Genomic DNA, 25,107 nt, shown 5'->3' on the forward strand with positions numbered 1-25,107 from the left:
ACATTTTTCTTAAGTAGTTACTGGACACATGTATTTTTGATAACTGTTCGGATCTCCATGCTTGTTATAGGTCTATTTAAGTGATTAATCTCATCTTGATTTAATTTAGGTAGGTCATATAAATCAAGGAACTCATCCATTTCTTTCAGATTTTCATACTTTGTGGAGTATATGCTTTTATAGTATGTCCCTATGACTTTTTGAATTTCTCTGGCATCTGTTGTGATGTTACCTTTTTCGTCTCTAATTTTATTAATTTGTGTCTCTTCTCTTTCTTTTGGTCAGATTTGCTAAGGGCTTATCGATCTTGTTTATCCTTTCAAGAACCAACTCTTTGTTTCATTAATTCTTTGGATTTTTTTTGTTTCTACTTCATTAATTTCTGCCCTAATCTTTATTATTTCTTCCCATCTACTGATTTTTGGTTTGCCTTGTTCTTCTTTTTCCAAGGCTTTAAGGTGAAGCATTAGGTCGTTTACTTGTGACCTTTCTAATTTCTTAATATAGACAGAAACACTGGGCAATCCAGATGCAAGACTGCAGAATTCAAAAATGCAAACACAAGATCTTGCAATCAATAGTTTATCACAAAATGAACAATTTCAATTTTTAGACATACAATTGCTTTTCTCCATACTTAAATCAGAAGGGAATAAACAGAATTTTATCCAAACTTTACAAGTATCATTTACATTTAGCCTGAGAGTAAGCATGAGTTCAACCTGAAGTTAGACTCCAGTGCCTGAACAGTTAAGCATCTGAAAATACAGCGAAGAATGACACACCTCATACAACACGAAACACTGAAGTGACGTCCCGTGGTGAGCAGCGACGCAAATGGACCTACAATTCGCTCTGTTCCATGTGATCTTTGCTTTCTGTTCCCTTAACTTTCCCGGGTCCTCATGGTTGACCCCACCCTCCTCAGCCCTATCTCACAGGATCCCCAGAGCCTAAAAATGCCCACGTTAAAAATGACAAAAATAATCTGCAAATGACAATTGACGAAGGTACACCCAATTGCAGAAAAAGTTTAACACCACTTTAGCAGCTGCTCTGGGTGACAGTTAAAAATGACACCCGGTCCTTCTGTTTGCCACGGATGTGGAGACATGTGGCAGCATGTTTATTACGTTTATAAATGTCAGTAAGTGTAACAAAATATAAAATGCAGAGTATCTCTTTTGCAAATATTAAGTCTCTGAATGTATCATTCATCCTTTGGTTTCAAACCCATACAATGCAGTCATATTACACTGTACACTTAGCAGTGGGAACGCTGCCCATCTGCTGGGGAAGGAGGCGTGCCATGGGATACCAAAGCACTACACTACATTACAGAAAGGGAATGCTGAAGCAAAAATACTTCCTGAATGTATGTGTGTGTGTGTGTGTGTGTGTGTGTGTGTGTGTGTGTGTGTGTGTATTGTACACTGTGTAAACAGACATTCTGAATAAGAATCAACACAGGTCAAAAATCCTGTTCCTTTCTCAACAGTCCACACCGAGGATGTGTGTCGTTGACAATGGAGCCTCTTCTTAGATATATATGTGCTTAGATATCTTGGAAATGAGGAATTCATACATTCATTTGCTAACGGTCTGTTCTCTGCTAGGTTGGCTGGCTGTTACAAACACGGAACACAGAACTGTTTGAGTCCCTGCCTCTCATTTAATACTAGTTAATATATAAGCAGTTCATCTTTATCTTTAATGGTCCTTGAAAATAGATTAAGTGAAGCAATGAATTTCAAAATTTGTGCAGGGGAAACTAGTTAACAATTTGTTTCCAATAAGGCTAGTAGCAAAATGCCCACGACAAAGTCAGTCCAAGCTAGTAGTAAGCCCGATTTAGCAGGCTGAGTCCAGGCTGAAGTTAAGTAATTCTAGGTCCTATATTACTGTGCAAATCTATAATTTCCTGTGGAAAAGAGAGTGCTGGCAGCATCAAAGCCCTGCAATTAGAGAGTGAATACAGATTAGATATTGAAATGCAGAGAAACTTTATGAAGAAATTTGAATGTCTTAATGATGGCACCATAGTGATGGTGCCAAAATTCCCTTAATGAATCAGAAACCAAGACAATGGGCTAGTCAATAATGTTCTGAGTCAAAAGCCCAAATTTGAAGCAAGTGGTAAACACAGAAAAACAAAGATGCATTTTTCTACCATGATTCTATGCATGAATTTCAAGTTTTATGTTAACATTCTAAACCAGCAGTAGCCCCTCTGCAAGGAAAGGTTAGTCATGACTGTCCATCCCTTTTCAAAGCTTCCAGTCTCTGAAGCAGCGCATTTCCAAATGCGTCTCGGTACGCAGGGCTGAGCGTGTCCAACAAGGAGTAGACGGTTTCATGATAGGGAGTCTGCAAGTGATCATCCACCTGGTCGAAAGCGTAACCTACCACCTACGAGAAAAAGGCAATAATGAGGGAAAGAACTGGTTTCCATCTTGGTGCAGAGGGCAAAAGCCAAGTGTTGCTGGGCATGGTGGTCATGGCTTTAATCCCAGCACTCAGGAGACAGAGGTAGGACTGCCATGAGTTTGAGGCTAACCTGGGACTACAGAGTAGGTTCCAGGTCAGCCTGGACTACAGTGAGACCTTGCCTCAAAAAAACCAAAACAGCCTGGACCAGAGTGAGACCCTACCTCGAAAAAACAAAAAAAAAAAAAACAACAAAAAACACAAAACCCAAAACAGGAGCCGGGCGTGGTGGCACACGCCCTTAATCCCAGCACTTGGGAGGCAGAGGTAGGAGGATCGCCCGTGAGTTCAAGGCCACCCTGAGACTACATAGTGATTCCAGGTCAGCCTGGGCTACAGTGAGATCCTGCCTGAAAAAACAAACAAAACAAAACAAACAAAATAACAAAAGAGGGCTGGAGAGAATGTTTAGTGGTTAAGGAACTTGCTTGCAAAGCCAAAGGACCCAGGTTCGATTACCCAGGACCCACATAAGCCAGATGTACAAGGCGGCTCATATGCCTGGAGCTCATTTGCAGTAGCTGCATGCCCCAGCGCACCCATTCTCTCTTTCTCTCTCTGTTCATCATCAGTATTTAAATGGATCATTCTCTAACAGCACTAGTTTTCAATGGGAGAGACACATTGTAATGCAACCTCTACTATTTAAGGAAGTTATTTATTTTGAGGTAGAGTCCCACTCTAGCCCAGGCTGAGCTGGAACTCACTGTTTTTCTCTTTTATTTTTCTTTGAGGAAGGGTCTTGCCCAAGCACACCTGGAATTCACTATGGAGTCTCAGGTTGGTCTTGAACTCAGTGATCCTTCTACCTCTGCCTCCCAAGTGCTGGGATTAAAGGTGTGCACCACCACACCCTGCTCATGTTTAAGTAATTTATAACATAACACCAGCAGAATGCTCCATACATGACTCACTTTACAAAATTTAAAAGGTTTATTTTTTGTTCCTTCTTAAAGATTTTAAGTTATATAACAGCATTTCATTTTCCTATTTCAAAACATGGCTCTGCTTCCCCCCCTCTCCCCAGGTAGGGTCTTACTCTAGCCCAGGCTGACCTGGAATTCACTATGTAGTCTCAGGGTGGCCTCGAATTTATGGCGATCCTCCTACCTCTCCCAAGTGCTGGGATTAAAGGTGTGTACCACCATATCCAGCTAAGGGTTTACTTCAAAAAAAAAGAAAGAAAGAAAGAAAGAAAGAAAGAAAGAAAGAAAGAAAGAAAGAAAGAAAGAAAGAAAGAAAGAAAGAAATTATCTGTGTGTGCGTGCATTGCAGGGTCTCCTGCTGCTGCATACAAATGTGAGCAGCATGTGCCATGCCAGGGTGAGGCTTTACAAGGGTGCTGGAGAACTGAACCCAGGCCAGCAGGTTTTGCAGGCAAGCTCCTTTAACCACTGAGCCATCTCCTCACTCCCACAAGGGTTCACAGTTAAGAGTTATAAAGAATTCTAGAAGTTATTCCTAAAATGGTTTAGCAATTAGTTTAGTCATTAGTACTTAATTAGTAATGTAAAAGGGCATTTTGGCCTTATCTGGGAGCAAATGCTATGAGATAAAGAGAACATTATTCTGTGTGGTGGTTTTTTCCTTTCTTTTAACAAAGCTTTTCTTTCTGACAAGATTGTAAGATGTATCATGATTCACTAGCATATCGTGCTAAAGGTAATTTAGCTTTTTTATTTTTTGAGATTGGGCTTCAATCTAGTCCAGGCTGACCTGAAATTCATTTTATAATCTCAGGGTAGCCTTGAACTCATGGTGAGCCTCCTACCTCTGCCTCCTGAATGCTGGGATTAAAGGTGTACGCCACCACCTGGCTGGTAACTTAGTTTTTTTTTTTTTTTTTCAATCTCTTTTTATTTATTTGAGAGTGGGGGGGGGAGGGGGAAGGGGAGGCAGATAGAAAGAATGGGTGCATCAGGGCTTCAACCACTGCAGAGACTCCAGACACATGTGTCACCTTGTGCATCTGGCTTACATGGGTCCTGGGGAATAGAACCTGGGTCCTTTGGCTTTGTAGGCAAGTGCCTTAACCACTAAGCCATCTCTCAGCTGTAGTTTTTTTTTTTTTAAATATATTTTATTTATTTATTTGAGAGAAAAAGAGGGAGGGAGCAAGAGAGAATTGAACTGGGATCCTTTGGCTTTGCAGGCAAATGCCTTAACTGCTAAGCCATCTCTTCAGCCCAATTTAGTTTTTAACCTATTTTGTAAGCACCCTGTATCATAGAAAAAAGTTTATGTTAGAAATAGCTGAGTTTTCTTAATTTTTTAATTTTAATTGTTTGATTTTTCAAGGTAAGTTCTCGTTCTAACCCCAAGCTGAATTGGAATTCACTATGTAGTTTCAGGGTGGCCTCAAAATCACAGTGATCCTCCTACCTCTGCCTTCAGAGGGTTGGGATTAAAGGCATATGCCACCACACCCAGCTTTTTTTTTTTTTTTTTTTTTTTTTAAAACCAGCAGCAGTCACTTGAGGAAAAGGAGTGGACATCTCTCCATTAGGTGTTCCTACTGCACTCTCGTGGACCCTGCACCATATGCCTGGCCTCTTCTCCTTGCTAGACTGACCCTTCTGATGGGCAGGAATCATGTCTTACTCAGCTTGATTTCCAGATGTGGGCACAGGGCCACTGTTCAGTGAATGCTATGTAAATCATCCTGAAAAAAAAAAAAAAAAACCCACCAATATCTGAGAGCCTCCACTTGCCACTTCACATGGACCTAGAGCTTCTTTCATTTTGGTTTTATGTGACAGGTGTTTTGTCTCTCAGGCTGGCTTCAAACTCTCTGTTTAGTTGAGAATGACCTCGATCTCCTGCCTCCACCTCCTAAGTCCTGAAATTACATGAGTGGGCTACCACATTCGATAATGTTCATTTAAATTTGGCTTTTTTATTTTTCAGTACTGGGGATGGAACTCAGGACCTGTGCATGCTAGGCAAGTGCTCTTCAGCCCAAGCTTGTGATTTTAACAGGAGGCACGTTTATGAGAGGTGGACAAGGGTCCTTTCACACAACAGCTCCACTGCAGAGAATGCTGATTCTGGTTAGCGCATTTTTCCAAGGTAGGGTCTTGCGCTAGCCGAGGCTGACCTGGAATTCACTATGTAGTCTTGGGCTGGTGGGTGCATTTAAGTACAGATGACATTAAATCAGTTTTGGTGGTGATGATTAAAGCAAACTAACACTTTGTAAAATGTTTTCCTCCTCAAAATTCATTCACTTTGATTAAAAAGACTTCAAAATTAATAAAATTTCTAAAAAAAAGGTTTTCTATAAAATTACATACGTATGTGTATGTGTGTGTGTATATATATATGTTTTTTCCCCCAAGGTAGGATCTTGCTCTAGTCCAGGCTGACCTGGAATTCACTGTGTAGTCTCAAGGTGGCCTCAAAGTCATGGTGACCTTCCTACCTCTTCCCAAGTGCTAGGATTAAAGGCGTGCACCACCACGCCTGGCTATAAAAATATTTTTGAAGTTACTCAATGTCTGCTTTTCACTTAACACCCCTTCCCTCATCCTTTCTGGTAAAGCGGTAAAGATACACTTTTTTTTTTTTCTGGTAGGCAGAAGTAGAAGGACCAAGTTTGAGGCCACCCTGAGACTACATAGTGAGTTCCAGGTCAGCCTGGGCTACAGATAGACCCTACCTTGAAAAACCCTAAAAAAAAAAAAAGCATACTTTTTCCTAAAAGATAATGAGTTACCCTAAGCCCTGCTTCTGTGAGCTCCAGGCAGTATCTGCTCCTTTCCTTGGTTTCCACATTGATGTAGGCTACGTCGTCTGCACAGCGCAGGCTTTTCGAGACAAACATGTTGTTAACAGCAAAGAGAACATCGTTCACGACTGCTTCGGCTTCTAGCCTCATGTCCTTCATATCTGTTCCTTCAAACCCATTGAGCTCTGAGCTGTCTTCAAATCCTGACATACTGCTTAGCTCCATGGGATTATAGTCTGTTTCCATTCTGAAAAGAAAAACAACAACAACAAAAAAAAACAGATACAACTTTATTTTTTTGAGAGAAAGAGGGGGGGAGGGGGAGGGAGGGAGGGAGGGAGAGGGAGAATATGGGTGTGCCAGGGTCTCCAGCCACTGCAAATGAACTCCAGATGCATGTGCCACTTTGTGCATCTGGCTTATGTGGGTCCTGGGGAACTGAACTGGAGTCCTTTGTCTTTGGAGGCAAAAATGCCTTAACTGCTAAGCCATCTCTCCAGCCCCCAGATACAACTTTTTAATAGAAGGGCAGTCAAGGGAGCTGGAAAAATGACTTAACAGTTAAGGTTACAAAGCCTAAGTACCCCAGTTTGATTCCCCAGTACCCATGTAAAGCCAGATGCGCAAGGTGGCACATATGTTTGGAGTTCATTTGCAGTGGCCAAAGACCCTCTCTATATATCTACCTCTCTCTCCAAAAACAAACAACCCTGAAGGAACTAAAAAAAAAAAAAAATCTTCAAGATACAATTGGACTAAAATAGCTGTGCCTCATAACTGCCACTCAGCAGGAGACACTAGCCAGTGATCTTCAGGGAAAACATTATCCAAAACCATTTCTGTAGCCTTCATGGTAAAATCACATGTGGCCACACATTTTTTTTCAAATATTTTTATTTTTATTTATTTATTTGAGAAAAAGAGGCAGAGAGAGAGAGAGAGAAAGAAAGAGAGAGAGAGAATAGGCATGCCAGAGCCTCCAGCCACTGCAAACAAACTCCAGAAGCATGTGCCACTATGTGCATCTATGCCCATGGATTTTTAAATGCCCTTAAAATAATTGAATTCTTACTTTTTTTGGAGACAGGGTCTCAGTCTAGCCCAGGCTGACCTAGAACTAACTCTGTAGCTCCAGGCTGGACTCGAACTCATGGTGATCCTCCTTCTTCAGCCTCCTGAGTGCTAGGACTAAATATATGTGTGACCATACTTGGCTCTAAATTTTTACCTTTAAAAAATATTTATTTATTTCAGAAAGCAAGAAAGACACACAGAAAGAAAGATAGAATATGAGTATGCCAGGGCCACTTGCTCCTGCAAACAAATTCCAGACCCATGTGCCACTTTGTGCATCTGGCTTTATGTGGGTGTTGTGGAATAAAACTCCGGGTGGGCAGTCTTTGCAAGCAAGCACCCAAGTACCGAACCATCTCCCCGGCTCTAAATTCTTATTTTGATAACTATTTATTATCCTTTTTATTTTTCATAAAATTATTTATTTGAGAGTGAAAGAGGCAGAGAGAGGGAGAGGGAGAGGGAGAGGATGGGCACAGCAGGGCCTCTAGCTACTGCAAATAATTCTAGACACATGTACCACCTTGTGCATCTAGCTTATATGGGTTCTGGGGAATCAAACCTGGGTCCTCTGGTTTTGCAGGCAAGTGCCCTAACCATTAAACAATCTCTTCAGCCTGCTATTTTAAGCTTTACTTAAAAAGGCTCATGCAGCCTTGTGTGGTGGTGCATGCCTTTAATCCCAGCACTTGGGAGGCAGAGGTAGGAGGATCACCATGAGTTCAAGGCCACCCTGAGACTATGTAGTTAATTCCAGGTCAGCCTGGACCAGAGTGAGACCCTACCTCAAAAAACCAAAGGGAAAAAAAAAAAAAAAAAAGGCTGGGCTAGAGAGATGGCTTAGCGGTTAAGCGCTTGCTTGTGAAGCCTAAGAACCCAGGTTTGAGGCTGGATTCCCCAGGACCCACATTAGCCAGATGCACAAGGGGGCGCACACATCTGGAGTTCGTTTGCAGTGGCTGAAAGCCCTGGCGCACCCATTCTCTATCTTTCTCTGCCTCTTACTCTCTCTCTGTCACTCTCAAATAAATAAATAAATAAAAATGAACAAAAAAATTAAAGCTTACGTACACCTAATTAAAAATGTATAAGGAGGGCTGGAGAGATGGCTTAGCAATTCAGGTGCTTGCCTGCAAAGCCTACAGACCCAGGTTTGACTCCCCAGTACCCATGTAAACCGGACGCAGGAGGTGGTGCATGCATCTGGAGTTTGTAGTGCCTGAGGCCCTGGCGAGCATATTCTCTATGTGCCTCTCTTTCAAATAAACAAAATTAAAATAAAAAAATGGATAAGGACTGCACTAAGTAGATTTTCAGAATTGGAGGTGCTAAGTCAAAGGACACACGTATTTGGCTTTCAACCGGAGATGGCTAATCCACCTCTCAAAACCAAGACTTGACTTACTTCCCATTCCGCCCTCCCCCAGAACAGGAGAGGCCTACTCTTTTTCAGTAGTCCTCAATTCTTTTCATTCTTTGCCAATATGACAGCTCATTATTTTATTTCCTTTAGTAAACATCTTTCTGGATGTTTACAGGATGTTTTTAGCACCAAGGTCACAAGGCCAGAAAAAAGCATAAATTGGAATGAACTCAGTTTGCCTGAAATCAAAATTCACCTCTTTATGTAGCAAAATTGATGCCTTTCAGTGGTTTCTTTTAGGACTTTTGGATTTGGATCTTTGCCTAAGAAGACCTCCTCTATTCCAAGATCACATTTAAAATCTTCAGCTCTCTTCTAAATTCTCTACCCTTCCCCCAACTCCACCCAGCCCACCAAGGTAGATTCTCACTCTGGCCTCGAACTCACAGCCATTCTCTTACCTCTGCCTCCTGAGTGCTGGGATTAAAAGTGTGGGCCACTACACCTGGCATCCCCCTTTTTATTTCTTAAAGAGACACAGATGAGAGAGAGAGAATGAATGAATGAACAAATATGAATGAGTACACCAGGGCCTTAAGCCACTACAAATGAACTACAGATTCATGTGCCACCTTGTGCATCTGGCTTACATGGGTATTGGGGAATCGAACCTGGGTCCTCAGGCTTATCTGGCAAGCTCCTTAGCCATTAAGCCATCTCTCCAGCTGTTATTTTCTCTTGATCCCACTCTCCAGCTCTCTTCTGCTGAGTCTTTACTTTTTCTTGCCAAATAGTCCACTTCTACTTTGATGTCCTTCCCCCTTGCGTGTGGGTGTGGCCCACTGATGTCCTTTCTCTCCCTTCGTGTGCATGTGACCCACCGAGTCTAATTAGGCTGCCTGTATGGGCATGGACCAGAGCACGTGGGTCTTACCAGTTGCCACACCACTGCAGAAATGTCTTGTTTGCCCAGCCACCCTTAGCTGCCTGTGGTAGTTTGAATGCATGTCCCCACAGACTCAGGTCTCAGGTGTTTATTAAAGCTTAATGTGACGGATCTATAGCTGCCTAACTGGAGGAGGTGTCACTGAGGGTGGATCTGAACCCCAGCCTAAAGATATGCGGAGCAGGCTGGGGGGACAACGACGGTGTTGCTTGCTGGAGCTTTTCTCTCTGCTTGAGCACAGGGAGGCGGCTTCTTGGCTCTCTGACGGAACTGCCCTGCATCTGTAAGCCGAAAGAAATCCCTTCCTCTACACTGTGCCTGGTTTGAATGTTCATCCCAGCAGCACAGAGCTGACTACAACACTGCCTCCAACTTCTTGGGGAGAGATGGCGGCCTCAGGCCCTCCGTCATCATCCATGACAGATGTTGATGGGGCCAGTATCGTGAGGGTCTGGCGCAGGTTCTTACAGTCACGTAACAGCGAGTACAATGGCCACTTCACACCAGGGCAGCAGTGCTCCACAGCCCCGCCTCCCGTGCTTTGGTGGCTCCCCGTCCACAAGGCTCCCTGCGCCTCAGAGGAGGTGGTACAAGTGTCTCAGTCAGTGACGAGCTCTCACATTCACTTCTCAGCACTCTGAAGAGTCTTCAGTCACATCAGTAGTTGCCACCATCTAAAAAGAGAAGCTTCTCTGACCAAAGGTGAGAACAGCACTAATCTAAGGGCAGTTTGAGCCAAATAACAGTAGTAGCTTCCCACACAGGACCTACGACTTCTCCAGCCATAGGCTTTTGACTAGATTTTCAGTACCAGGCTGTTACAGATATGCCCCAGCAGGATCTTCCTGCACAAACCAGTCAGGTCTTGGCCCCTCTAGGTCAGCCCCTTGAGTCTGCAGACCAATCAAGTCTCTCTTTACACACCTGAGTCTGATAGCTGGGTTGCACTAATTGGGTGTCCGATCTGTGTTAAGGAGGTTACCCACATGACCCATACCCTCATTTTGCCCTGTGACCTGGCCTAAACGTACATGAAGGTCTGGTTCCCCCCTACCCAGCCTGGCTGGGAAGGAGAAACACAGCTCTGGGCGTGGGTATTTTTCTGCTTGCCTTCTCTTTATCATGTTTTTGGGGTACCTTCTCACTTTGACTACATGTAAGACTTTTCTTTGATCTCTGAGTTCCTCACTAATTAGTTTTTTCTAGGTAGGGTCTCACTGTAGCCCAGGCTTACCTGGAATTCACTAAGTAATCTCAGGGTTGCCTTGAACTCATAGCAAACCTCCTAGCTCTGCCTTCTGAGTGATGGCATTAAAGGTATGCACCACCATGCCCAGCTCCTTTCCTTTTCTTTATTTATTTGAGAAAGACAGAAAGAAGAGACACACAGAGAATGGGCAGCCCAGGGCCTCTACCCACTGCAAACTAACTCCAGACACATGCACCACCTTGTGCATCTGGCTTTATGTGAGTACTGGGGAATCAAACTTGGGTTCTTAGGCTTCGGGGCAAGGGCCTTAAAATAGCTAAGCCACGCTTCTCACTCTCCTTCACTATGGCTTAATTCTCTCTAGTCTTTTATTTGAAGGGAAAATGGATGATCATGGTCTTTCTCCTCTCTCCCCCACCCGGGCAGCTGACTAACCTGTTTCTCTCATCTTAAAAGGAGTAAGGGTTTCTTCCTCTCCCAGCCTGCTAGGGAGGCTCCCCACACCTGTCTGGGCACTCTTCTGCTTGTTCCACGTGCGTATTCTGTTTCCAGATATCACTTTCATTCTGTTCTGAGACTGCTCTAAACTCTGGGTCTACCACGTGTGTAATAACTCTTGACTACTCATTTTTCCAGTACCTGAATTTTGCCATCTCTTTTTTGGTGTTTTTCCTCTGTTATCCTTCCTTAAGCGCTGAGTCCATCACTACTTAATCTAACTTTCTCTGATGTGCAGGTATAGGGCTAACACTTTTATGTTTTGCTAGCACAAAAGTGTGTGTGGATTTTTCCCTAAAGCTTTTGGCACAGCTTTGAGGTCCTGTCTTTCACATCTCTGTGTAACTGTTCCAGCCTTCTCCTAGATGCCAATTTCCAGTAAATGAACCTCCCATTTCCTAATTTCTCCCTAAATAAACTCAGTTTTTCATAATTGTTCCGTCTCAAGTCTGTTTTTATTAATTCTTTGTTAAAATAGGACAAGGACCCCAAAACTGAGGTTCACAACTCTGGGGGACTCCCCCAACCTCAAAATCCAGTATCAATGTCACTACTGTACCAATGTGTGCTCTTAGAAAAAGCAGGAAATGAAATGAGAGAGAAGACTTGGCTCAACAGCAGAGGCACGTCTATGTGGGGAAACAGGAGAGCGGCTCCGGCCAGGCAAGTCAGGAGCAACTTCCCTTACAGCCTGGGCAGCACCTAGGGGCAGCAGGGTCACTGCAATTCTGTGGCTGCAGCACGATCCACCTTGTTCAGGGCATGGGCCACTTTCAGGGATGGGTGGTCTGGATCATTCCAGGAAACAAAGCGTTACAATGAAATGGCTATCAGAAGTTTTTTATTTTTATTTATTTATTTTTTTTTAGGACACATCTGGTTCTTCCAGACATATCCGGCCTGGCTGGCTGGCTGTGCAGCCTACAGGGTCTTTTACTGAACCTGGAGCTCACTGCTCTAGGCTGACAGCTATCCCGCAAGCCCAGCGGTCCTCCTGTCTCCAACTCTCCACTCTCTCACGGGAGTTTTGGGGATGCAAACCCAGGTCTTCACACTTGGCCACAAGCATTTAACCCAGACAGCCATCTCCCTGGCCCAACAATTCACTTCGTGTAGCTCTGCTTTCCCAATCCACACCCTGCTGTTCTCATCCCAATCGCTGATGACTCATCTTTTAAGCACTTATGTGAATTGGCCCAGATATTTTATTTATACATACATACATACATACATACATACATACATACATACATATATATATATATACACATATACATACACACACATATACATACACACACACACACACACACACACACACACACATACATACACACACACATATATATATGTGGGAAAAAGGTTTATTTTGGCTTACAGGCTCAAGGGGAAGCTCCCCAATGTCAGGGGAAAACGATGGCATGAGCAAAGGGTGGACATCACCCCCCCCAACATAAAGTGAAGAATAGCAACAGGAGAGTATGTCAAACACTGGCAAGGGGAAACTGGCTATTACACCCATAAGCCCGACCCCCAAGAATGCACTGCCTCCAGGAGGTGTTAATTCACAAATCTCTTTCTTTCTTTTTTTTTTCGAGGTAGGGTCTCACTCTGGTCCAGGCTGACCTGGAATTAACTCTGTCATCTCAGGGTGGCCTTGAACTCATGGCAATCCTCCTACCTCTGCCTCCCGAGTGCTGGGATTAAAGGCATGCGCCACCATGCCCGGCTTAATTCCCAAATCTCTATCAGTTGGGAACCTAGCATTCAGAACACCTAAGTTTATGGGAGACACCTGAATCAAACCACCACAGTGGTGTACGCCTTTAATCCCAGCACTCAGGAGGCAGAGGTAGGAGGATCGCCATGAGTTCAAGGCCACCCTGAAATTATATAGGGAATTCCAGGTCAGCCTGAGCTACAGTGAGACCCTACCTTGAAAAACTAAACAAACAAAAACAGGGCTGGAGAGATGCCTTAGTGATTAAGACACTTGCCTATGAAGCCTAAGGACCCCTGTTTGACTCTCCTGATTCCACATAAGCCAGATGCACAAGGCGGCACACACATCTGGAGTTCATTGCAGAGACTGGAGGCTCTATTATGGCAGTTCTCTCCTCCCTCCCTCTTTCTCTCTCATAAAAAAAAATAGTAAAAAGGAAAGAAGGTTAAATGTGGTGATACATGCCTTTAATTTCAGCACTTGGGAGGCTGAGGTAGGAGGACCACCATGAGTTCAAGAGCAGCCTTGGGCTAAAAAAGTAAGATCCAAGTCAGCCTGAGTTAGAGTGAGACTCTACTCTGAAAAAGAATTGTATATGTACGTATATATACTCACACATTTGTGTGTATACAAGTAAATTTCATACAAGTTGTCAACATTGTTAGAAAAAAAGTTACTAAGGGTGCGTTTAGAAAACAAGGTTATTACTAATTTAGCTTTAACTTAATGTGGGAAGTACTAGGCCTTGACCCCAGTGCTCACATGGCTGAGGAATCACATGTTAACCAAGCATGTGATGACGGAGGGGTCATGCTGCATTTGGGACAGCAGATGCTTACTTCATATTTATGTTTTGGTTTTTCGAGGTAGGGTCTCACTCTAGCTCAGGCTGACCTGGAATTCACTATGGAGTTTCAGGGTGGACTCGAACTCAGGGCCATCTTTATTCTCTGCCTCCCAGGTGCTGGGATTAAAGGTGTGTGCCACCCCTCCCGGCTCCTCCTAGACTTTCCGAGGAGAATGCGAACCCCTTCTGCTGAGTCAAGTCGACAAGCAACGTGGCTAATTTTCAGTCCCTGTCAACCACCAGCACATGGAATTCTTCATGGTCACTTCAGCCTAGGGACAGCTAGGTCATTCCTGGCAACCGTCTTGAGATGGGACAGGAGTCCAAGGACAATGCTGGCAACAGGAAGAGAGCAAAGCCAAGGGGTTCACAGAGACGCAGCCTGAGCCAAGAAACTCCTGTGACCTTACTGGCAACAGGAAGCACCCTGATTTAGGAGCCTACCCAAAATTAAAGGCATGACTGATGTAGCTCAACAATAGCCTATGGGGTTGGAAAAGTTAAAAGATGGCACCCTGGTGATGATGAACTTTATGCCTGTCATACAGAAAGCACTTCGTAGGTTTATAAGACCTGAGTATCAGCATGTGCTTGTGTTAGTTTTCTTTCACTGCTGTAACACATTAGCACAGATTTGGTGATAAAACCACATGTTATTTTTCTTACAGTTGAGGAGCTGTGAAGTCTAGAATTAAAGGTATCAGCAGGGCTGCGTTCCTCCTGAGGCACCAGAAACGGTGGCAGTCAGGTTGGTGTTGTTGGTAGAAATCACCTGACCAAGAGCGGCTTTTGGGAAAAAGGGTTTATTTTGGCTTACAGAGTCGAGGGGAAGCTTTATAATGGCAGGGGAAAATGATGGCATAAGCAGAGGGTGGCCATCACCTCCTGGACAACATAAGATGGACAACAGCAACAGCAGTGTGTGCCAAACACTGGCATGGGGACACTGGCTATAGCACCCATAAGCCTGCCCCCAACAATACACCGCCTCCAGGAGGTGCCAATTCCCAAATCTCCATCGGCTGGTAACCTAGCATTCAGAACACCTGAGTTTATGGGGGACCTCTGAATTAAACTGCCACAAGGTCACAAGGCTCTGATTGAATCAGTGGATCAATGCACTTGTCACATAATTTGATGGCATTACTGGAGGATAAAAGAGACTTTCTGAAGTGTTGGGATCCCGTCATCTAAATCTGGAGGCCACCTGAAGTCCCTGGTTTCCTTCTGGACCTGGCAAGTCTACTGCTGAGTATCAAATCAGTCAGCAGTAGAGAGCAACATCCTGCACTGCCCTTACTGGGACAGACACTTGTTCTGGGCAGGGATCTCCTTGCCTGAGTGTGGTGTTTCTGCCATGATGACCACCCATGGCTTTACAGAATGCATACCCACCACTGTGATATTCTAAGTGGCATTGCTTCTGACAAAGGAACTCATTTTGTAGCTAAAGTGCAGTAGTAGGCTCACTCAGGGAACTCACTGGTCTTACCATGTTCCCCACCAACCTCCACACAGTGAGTTCCAGGACAGCCTCAGCTACAGTGAGACCCTGCCTCAAAAAAGACCAAAGCAAAACACAAAGTTTTAAAAATTGTTTTTGGGCTGGAGAGTTGGCTCGTGGTTAAGGTGCTTGCCTGCAATACCTAACAACCTGGGTTTAATTCCCCAGTATCCATGCAAAGCCAAATGCATAAAGTGGTACACGCATCTGGATGGAGTTCCTTTGCAGTGGCTAGAGGCCCTGGTGCACCCATTCTCTCTCTCCTTGCAAATAAATAAAATAGCTTTTCAAAATTTATTTTTTTTTTTGTAAAGGTAGCCCAGCTGAAACCCAAGGAAACGGTTCACAGTAATTTCTGCACAGAGATGGCCTGGCTTGACAGGGCATATACATCTGGACAGAGAAATCTGATTCTGATACATAAAATATTCTGTTATGAGGGCTAGGGAGAAGATGGTTCAGAGATCAAAGGCACTTGCTTACAAAGCCTGCTGGCTCATGTTTGAGTGCCCAGTACCCACATAAAGGCAGGGGCACAAAGTGAAGTAGACATGTCTGGACTTCATCTGCGGTGTTAAGAGGCCTTGGTGTGCCCATTATTTCAAATAACTTTAAAAATTCTGTTATGGGGGGGTCTAAAGTAATGGATCAGCAGTTAAGATGCTTGCTTGTTAAAAGCTTGCTAGCCTGGGTTTGATTCCCCCTTACCCACCAAAAGCCAGATGCACAAGGTAGCGAATGCATTTGGAGTTTGCATTGGCAGAAGACCCTGGTGTGCCATTTCTCTTTCACTTTCTCTCTGTGCTGAAAAAAAAAAAAGTTAAAAAACATTCTTTTATGGCTTTGACATAACATGTTCCCCCAAAAGTTCCCATGTTGAAGGGTTGGTCCTCATGTGACGGGGCTCATTATCACAAGGTCACAAGGCTCTGATTGAATCAGTGGATCAATGCACTGATAGTCACATAATTTGATGGCATTACTGGAGGATAAAAGAGACTTTCTGAAGTGTTGGGATTAAAGCTGTATACCACCATGCTCGACTATTCCATTTTCCTATGATATGATATTGTTTGTGGTAAGAAAAAAAAACAATGAAAAAAGTTATGATATATTGGAACATATAGGAGGTAGGAAGTAGAAATACTGTTTTTATAGAAAATAGGTTCTTGTTAAGACAGAATTGAGCCAGGTGTGGTAGTGCACGCCTTTAATCCCAGCACTTGGGAGGCAAAGGTGGGAGGATCACCATGAGTTTGAGGCTACCCTGAGATTACATAGTGAATTCCAGGTCAGCCTGGACTAGAGTGAAACCCTACTTCAAAAAAAAAGAAAAAAAAAGATTAACTAGCAGTAGCTTCTGCTTTAAATAAAATGAAAAGTCCGAAATTATATATATAAGGTGTTTGCTTCCAAATCCTATCATTCTAGGTTCAATTCTCCAATACCCACATAAAGCCAGATGTACAAAGTGGTATATGCACCTGGAGTTCAGTTGCAGTGGCAGGAGGCGGCTCTGCAGTGCCCATTCTCTCCCTCTCTCAAATAAAATATTTATAAAATAGTTTTAAAAAAGTTTTTATACTTTTTTATTCTGAGACAGCCTTATTTTATTTTTATGTATTTATTTGAGAGAGAGAGAGAGAGAGAGAGAAAGGCAAATAGAGAATGGGGATGAACTACAGATCCATGCACCACCTTGTGCATCTATCTGACTTACACGGGTTCTGGGGAACTGAACCTGGGTCCTTTGGCTTTGAAGGCAAGCACCCTAACCCCTAAGCAATCTCGTCAGCCCAATTAAAAAAAAATTACATCAGGGATGGATGGGCCCCGTGCACATGCAGCACGGAGAACAAGGACACATCAATACATGGAGGAGAGGGAGCGGCTGTCCCGGGAGCCAGGTGCCCCCACCTCATCTGCGCAGGCCCAGAGGTCATTCCAGGGGAAGCAGTGACACGAATCCTGCTCTCATGGCTAACTGAAAACTGGTTCCAAGGGAATGGCGACAGATACAGTGGTCACTTAAACCTCAGAAAAACAGAGACCCAGAGGCTACAGAGAAAATAACACTAAATCAGATCTCTATCTTGCCCACCAAGGCTCAGGGATCATTGTGGAAGAGGTTGTTGCAGTCAGGTTCGCATTGGCTGGCATAAATCACCCAACTAATAGCAACTTGTGGGAAAAAAGGTTTATTTTTGCTTACAGACTTGAAAGGGAAGCTCCACAATGGCAGGGAAAAGCAATGGCATGAGCAGAGGGTGGACATCACCCCCTGCCAACATCAGGTGGACAATAGCAACAGGAGAGTGTGCCAAACACTGGCAAGGGGAAACTGGCTATAACACCCATAAGCCTGCCCCAACAATACACTCCCTCCAGGTGGTGTTAATTCCCAAATCTCCATCATCTGGAAACCTAGCATTCAGAACACCCCAGTTTATGGGGGACACCTGAATCAAACCACCACAGGGATGGAAAGAGTGTAAGAGCCTCAGGAAGAGGTGGGAACAGCCCAAGACACAGTGTTTCCCCATCCCTGCAGAGACGACTGAGGCCTCTTGGTCCCCACAATGAACACTAGTAACCCCAATGAAGGCCCTCAGAAGAAATGGGAGGACTACATGTATAACCTTTTTATAAAAACAAATAAAACAATTAAAATTTCTTTTACATCAGAATCACTTGCAAAGCACCCATTTTTCGTTTATACTCTGATTTGTAAAGTGACTGTATATATAAAGGGCAGTGAGAGACAAACATAACTTTCCTAGTGAATCACAAAGCAAGCCAGCAGGACTGTGCTATGGTCCTGGTGATGAGGACAAAGCTTAGGGCACTAACTTGAGAAGCTCTAAATACTATGAACTATGGGACTGGGCAGCCGGCTCAGTAATTAAAGGAGCTTGCTTGAAAAGCCTGATGGCCCACGTTCAATTCTCCAGTACCCATATGAAGCCAGATGCACCAAGTTGGCATGTGCAACTGGAGTTTGTCTGTAGCAGCTGGAGGCCCTGGCACACCCATTCTTTCTCTCTCTGCCTTGCTCTGCTTGCAAATAAATAAATAAAACATTAAAAACTATGAACATGTGGTGACACAACAGCCCTCAGAAGCAGAGCTGTACATGAGCTTCCAAGAGAAGCCGCTCAAACACTGAGCGCTCACGAAAACAGCACAACCCAGGAGGGGCGCTTATTATCATACAGCCCTCAGGAAAGATGAATTCTGGGACTACAAAGTGAGCATTTATTTTGTCTTTTTTTCCCCCCCCAGAGGTAGGGTCTCACTCTGGTCCAGGCTGACCTGGAATTCACCATGGAGTCGTAGGGTGGCCCCGAACTCACGGCAATCCCCCTACCTCTGCCTCCCGAGTGCTGGGATTAAAGGCGTGCGCCACCATGCCCAGCTTGAGCATATTTTTCCTTCTTTAAATATTTTATTTTTTTAGTTAAAAATACATTTTATTAGCTGGGCGTGACCGTACCTCGGAAAAACAAAATAAATAAATAAATAAATAAATAAAAAATATATATACACACACACACATATATACATATATATTATTGACAACTTCCATAATTGTAAACAATATCCCATGATAATTCCCACCCTCCTCCCATTGACCATGTTTTTAAAGAAATAATTTATATTTATTTGCAAGCAGAGAGAGATAGAAGAGAAATGGGAGTGGAGAGAGAATGGACATACTGGGACCTCCAGCCTCTGCAAACAAACTCCAGATGCACGGCCTGTTTGTGCATCTGGCTAATGTGGGTTCTAGGGACTCAAACCTGGGCTGACAGGCTCTGCAGGCAAGCGCCTTAACCACCCAAAGTGAGTACATTTTGAGCAATGTAAAATAATTCAGCAGAGGTATCAAACAAGACATCTCATGCCTTCCCTTGAAGCCCACATTGGCTCTCTACCACAGCCCGGCAATACTCGACTGCTAGAACTTTCAGGACCACCCTGTGGCTGCTGTCAGTTATTCTGGTACACCACATCACCTTGGATGAAGTTTCCAGACATGATTCCTTCCAACATCCCACATAAATTATTCCAAGATCCAGCTCTTTCTCCATCTGTTCATGTATTTCTTGAGCTGTTATTGCGTTTTTGAGGATTTGTGAAATGAGTTATCAAGATTCTTGTTGCTAAGTCCCTTATTGCCACTTCTTCATTCTCTAAGCTTTATATTGTTTGATCACAAATTTGGGACACTGAAGACTGGAAAAAATGGCAGAGGTCAGTTTCATCTTTGATGACAGAAGGGACAAAGGATGAAGCTGATCTCTACACAACCATGCCTGGCTTTTTTTTTTAAAATTTTTTTTTTTTGTTTTAATTTATTTATTTGAGAGCGACAGACACAGAGAGAAAGACAGATAGAGGGAGAGAGAATGGGAGCACCAGGGCCTCCAGCCTCTGCAAACGAACTCCAGACGCGTGCGCCCCCTTGTGCATCTGGCTAACGTGGGTCCTGGGGAACCGAGCCTCGAACCGGGGCCCTTAGGCTTCACAGGCAAGCGCTTAACCGCTAAGCCATCTCTCCAGCCCCCATGCCTGGCTTTTACATGGGTTCTGGGGATACCGACTGAGCCATCTTCTTAGTCCTGTATTTTGCTTTTTAAACATTACATTTTTAGCCAGATATGGTGCTGCATGCCTTTAACCCCAGCACTTGGGAGGCAGAGGTAGAGGCAGGAGGACCACCGTGAGTTCAAGGCCACCCTGAGACTACATAGTGAGTTCCAGGTCAGCCTGAGCTATAGTGAAACCCTACCTGGAAAAAAAATATCTTAAAATGTAATTATTTAATTTGTTTTTGAGGTAAGGTCTCGCAAACTCATGGTGATCTTCCTATCTCTGCCTCCCAAGTGCTGGGATTAAAGGCATGTGCCACTATGCCTAGCTTAATTTTATTTTCCATTTATGAGAGAGAGGAGGGGGGAGGAGAGAGGGAGAAAGAATGGATATGCCAGGGCCTCCAGTCACCGCAGGCAAACTACAGACACATGTGCCACCTAGTGCATCTGGCTTACATGGATACTGGGAAATTGAACCTAGGTTCTTGGGCTCTGCAGGCAAGTGCCTTAACCGCTAAGCCATCTCTCCAGCCCTAATTTTATTATTTATTTGTGTGTATGAGAGAGCAGCAGATAGAATGGGCACACCAGGGCCTACAGCTGCTGCAAATGAACTCCAGATGCATGTGCCACCTTGTGCATCTGGCTTACGTGAGTCCTGGGTAATCAAACTTGGATCCTTTGGCTTTGCAGGCAAGCACCTTAATTGCTAAGCCATCTCTCCCGCCCCCTAATTTCATTTTTTAAAAAATATATTTTAAACATCTTTTAAAATTATATGTGTGTGTGTGTATATATACACACACACACACACACACACACATACATACACATACATATAATATACAGTGGAGCTGGGTGTGGTGCTACACCCTACCTCGAAAAGGCAAAAAAAAAAAAGATATATATATATATATATATATATATGTATATATATATGCAAGCAAAGAGAGGTAAGAGACAGACAGACATAATGAACATGTCAGGGCCTCTAGCCATTTTAAATCAACTCCAGACGCACATGCCACTATGTGCACATGACTTTATGTGTGTACTGGGAAACTGAACAGGGGTCATTAGGCTCTGGAGGCAAGCACCTTAACTGCTAAGCCATTTCTCCAGCCCCCTTTTATAATTTTTATTGGGAACTTTGATATATGAATGTATTGTAATATGGTCTTGTTCCCCTCACATTATCTCCTTTTGTCCCCGGTCCCCAGGCCCCATTGCACTGAGGACCCTCCTCTTGAAAGTGAGCCTAAGTGTCACTTCGTAGCTGAGGCTGTCCTGGAACATGTCACCCTACTGCCTGCTTTCTGAGTGCTGGGATGACAGGCGTACTCCACCACAGCTGCCTCATGCACAAAGCTTGAGAGAGATCAACAGCACCTCGGTGGCTTTTCCTTTACTCCACCTGTTAACATGGGTCTCCATGAAGGATTATTATTTGGACTTGAATTATTTGGACTATGGTTTATGTCTCTGGTCACTTCAAGTCCCTTTATATAATGTCGTCTTTTCCTTTCTGTTGATAGAGGGTCTCCAGGCTAGCTGCAACTCATTTTGTAGGCCAAGTTGACTTCAAATTTGTGGGGATTCTCCTGCCTCTGCCTCCGGAGTGTTGAGATCACAGGTATGCACAACCACTCCTGGGTCTTTATATTATTCTTTAAAAACTGACAATATTTGATTGGGTAATTATTTTTATCTTCCTCAACAAATGCTAGGGTGTTACTGTTTTGTGCTAGGATTTTTTTTTTTTTTTTCAAGGCAGGGTCTCACTCTATCACTGTAGCTCAGGCTGATGTGGAATTCTTCTCTAGTCTCACAGCGGCCTCGAACTCTTGGTGATCGATCCTCCTACCTCTGCCTCTCTAGTGCTGGGATTAAAGGCATGTGCCACCACGCCCGGCATGGAACTTTTTTTTAGTATTTATTTATTTGAGAGAGAGAATGGGCATGCCAGGGCTTTCAGCCTCTGCAAACAAACTCCAGATGCATGTGCCACCTTATGCACCTGACTTACATGGGTCCTGGGGAATAGAACCTGGGTTCTTCTGTCTTTTCATGCAAGTGCCTTAACCACTAAGCCATCTCTCCAGCCCTGGAATTTGTTTTTTGATAGAATAGGAAAGGAGGAAGGAAACTTGGGAGGAGTTTGAGCTCCTTTGAGTGGAAGATGACAGCTCTTCAACCTTAATGTTTAAGCTAACTTTCTGCTATAGTGAAAATATACAAGACAACTCAATTCTTATTATCCCTTTTGATATCTGCAACTCAGTATAATTTTATGTCGCAAAGGAAGTGACTCATTTAGAAGTCGAAGTCTAACTCACTGTCAAAATTCCAGTTCAAAATCCTCCAGGCCACCAGATAAGGTTCCCACCTTTCCACATCAACTTGTTTATATTTCTTTTATGGAAAGTAGTATCATTATTACTTGCAAACAGGTCCTATCTTCACCAGTTTCTAATCATCTGTAGTGCTATCACTTTGTTCCAAGCTGCTGCATCAGGGTTACTGCACTATCCTTCTACCAGGTCTTGCTGTGTTCACGTGTACATCTTTGGTTTCCAACCCCAACATTATTTTCAACACAGTAGTTAGCACATGATCCTCGAAAAACTCAGGTTACATTATGTCACACCTCTCTTCAGACTCACTTCATGGGCAGTCCATGGCCCCACAATGACCCACAAGCCCTATACATAAGCTGCTCTCCAAACTCACTTTCTGCTCCACCCCTCCATGTTCTTGGAACTCATCAAGCAGACTCCTGTGACTGGGTCTTGCAGGCACCAGTCTGTTGCCTGGAAAGCAACTTTCAGGCCTCACTTCCTTTTAAATATCCACTAAAATATGACCTTATTCTATGAGAGGCTTCTCTTACAAACTATACCAAGAGAGGCAGAGCTGGGTGTGGTGGTGCACACCTGTAATCCCAGCACTTTGGGAGGATGAACCAAGAAGACCCCCCAAGTTCTAGACCAGTATGGATAACAAGTTCAAGGCCAGTCTGAGCTACATAGTGAGATCCTATCTCAAAAACATACCAAAATGAAAAACAAGCCACAAACAATGGCTGAGGATGCAGCTCAGTGGTAAAGCACTTCCCTAGCACGTGTAAAGTCTTTGGTTTAATTCCTAGTACTGGGGGAAAAAAAAAGGGGAACAAATTTCCCTTTTCTCTAAATTCACTTTATATTATTATTATTTTTGCATAGCACTGATCACCAATAGCATACTGGCTCCTATTTCTCCCTTCAATAAAATGTAAGTTCTATGAAGGCAGGGCCTTAATACATTTACAGCTGTATCCTCAAACTCTACAACAGTCCCTGGCATATAGCAGGCAATCAGTAGACATTTGCTGAATAAATGAATGGCCCTACTACTTTATAACATAAGCCTTTTTTTTTTCTTCCTTCCCTGAGGTAGGGTTTCACTTTAGTCCAGGCTGACCTGGAATTCACTATGGCATCTGAGGGTGGTCTCAAACTCACAGCAATCCTCCTACCTCTGCCTGCCCAGTGCTGGGATCAAAGGCGTGCACCATTATGCCCAGTGATGTTTTTCTATTTATTTATTTATTTATTTGAGAGAGTGAGAAAGAGAATGGGAGTGCCAGGGCCCACAGCCATTGCAAATGAACTCCAGACATATGTACTACCTTACATGGGTACAGGGGAATCAAACCCGGGTCCTTCGTCTTTGCTGGCAAGCATATTAACCACTAAGTCATCTCTCCAGCCCTAGAACATAAGCTGTTTTGAAAGTTATTGCCTTATTCATTCCTTTCCTCCCTCCTTCCTTTCTTTAGGGCTGATATTTGAACTCAGAGTGGGCAATATGCAAGCTAAGTACTCACTCTACCTCTGAGCCATACTCCCAGCCTCTGCCCAACTCCTCTGCATTTTTTTTTTTTTTTACCACGAACTGCAGTGACTTCCATGTAATGAATCTTAATAAATACTTGAGTGTTTGTATAGGGAAGTTATGGGATCACCTGACGTGAATTAAAAACAAAGGGGGCACCCACACTCGTCTACTGGGGAGAAGTATTTGTCTATTTGTTAAATTTCTGGCTTTGTTAGCATTCATACAGGTTATCATGCTAGTAAACAGTTAACTTATGAAACTGGTCATTTCAATTCACTACCCTGCATGTTGCAGGACTCTGTTTAGGTTTTCTCCTTACATCATCTGATTTCCCTAACAACTTGTGGTCCTAAGATAATAATCTGCTCTCACTTGGCACAGGAGGCGACGTAGGCTCAGAAAGGGTATCAGCAAGTTCAAGGTGGCTCAGTGTCAAGTGTCAGGATTCCAACCCACACAGCAGACTTCCGGTACATAGGCACTCAGGCCTCAGGGGTTTGCCAAACTTAGGAGTCGGCTGCGCCGTTACAGGAACTTCCTAATGGGCAAAAAACGCACGACTGCGAGGACTCCTAGGACAGCACAAATACTGTACCGAGGCGAGGCCGGGAGGCGATGGCATTTAGTCGAGAAGACAGTTTTTGCCCACAAATGCCTCAAACCCCAAGTTTCCTGGTCGCCGGTGTGGCACGCTCAGGATGAGCCGAACGCCAACGCTGTGCAAGCTGCAAACCACCAGAGTAGACGAGAGGAAGCTTTGGGAACAATGCCAGCGTGAGGAGGGGAACCAACTTGCTAACAATAGGCGCCGGTCAATATTGGGGCGGAAGGCGAGGATGCCCGAGAGAGGCTCCAGTCATCTCCAAGGAGCCGGCGGAACATTCGTTCGCGGCAGGCCGGGCTGGGAACACCCGGACAGCCCAGGCGGACCCGCCCCCAGAGCCCCTTTCCGCCAGGGCTCTGTCTGCCCGCTGCTCCCCCAGTCGCTCCGGATCCCGGCTTACCTGCGCGCGCCCATCGTCGTCCTCTTCCTCCTCCCGTGGCGACAGGAACCGACCCGCGGCACCGCCCACCTCCGCCCCGCTCCCGGCCCACTCACCACCGGAAATGCTCCAGCCCGGGCCCCTTTCCCCTCCGCCCCTCTCCAGACCCGCCCCAATGTGTCGTCACTTCCGTTTACGGCGTCCCCCGAGAGCGCGCGCGCGCACTGGGAGTCTGGTTTTCGCGAACGCGCCGGGAAGCGCCTAGGGGTCG

At 44.4% G+C, this 25,107-nt stretch overlaps 1 protein-coding gene across 1 annotated transcript; it reads right to left on the reverse strand.

Moving 5' to 3' along the window:
* Positions 1-568: 568 nt before the first annotated feature.
* LOC101607963 (GSK3B interacting protein) lies at positions 569-24,940 on the reverse strand. Its single transcript, XM_004665607.2, has 3 exons — positions 24,858-24,940; positions 6,203-6,461; positions 569-2,409 (listed from the first exon to the last, which is right to left on the reverse strand). Exons 1-3 carry the CDS (start codon positions 24,869-24,871, stop codon positions 2,248-2,250), a joined length of 435 nt encoding a protein of 144 aa, XP_004665664.2. The 5' UTR covers positions 24,872-24,940; the 3' UTR covers positions 569-2,247.
* Positions 24,941-25,107: the final 167 nt, after the last annotated feature.

This window comes from Jaculus jaculus, chromosome 7 (genome assembly GCF_020740685.1).
Source record: "Jaculus jaculus isolate mJacJac1 chromosome 7, mJacJac1.mat.Y.cur, whole genome shotgun sequence".
Lineage (NCBI taxonomy): Eukaryota > Metazoa > Chordata > Mammalia > Rodentia > Dipodidae > Jaculus > Jaculus jaculus.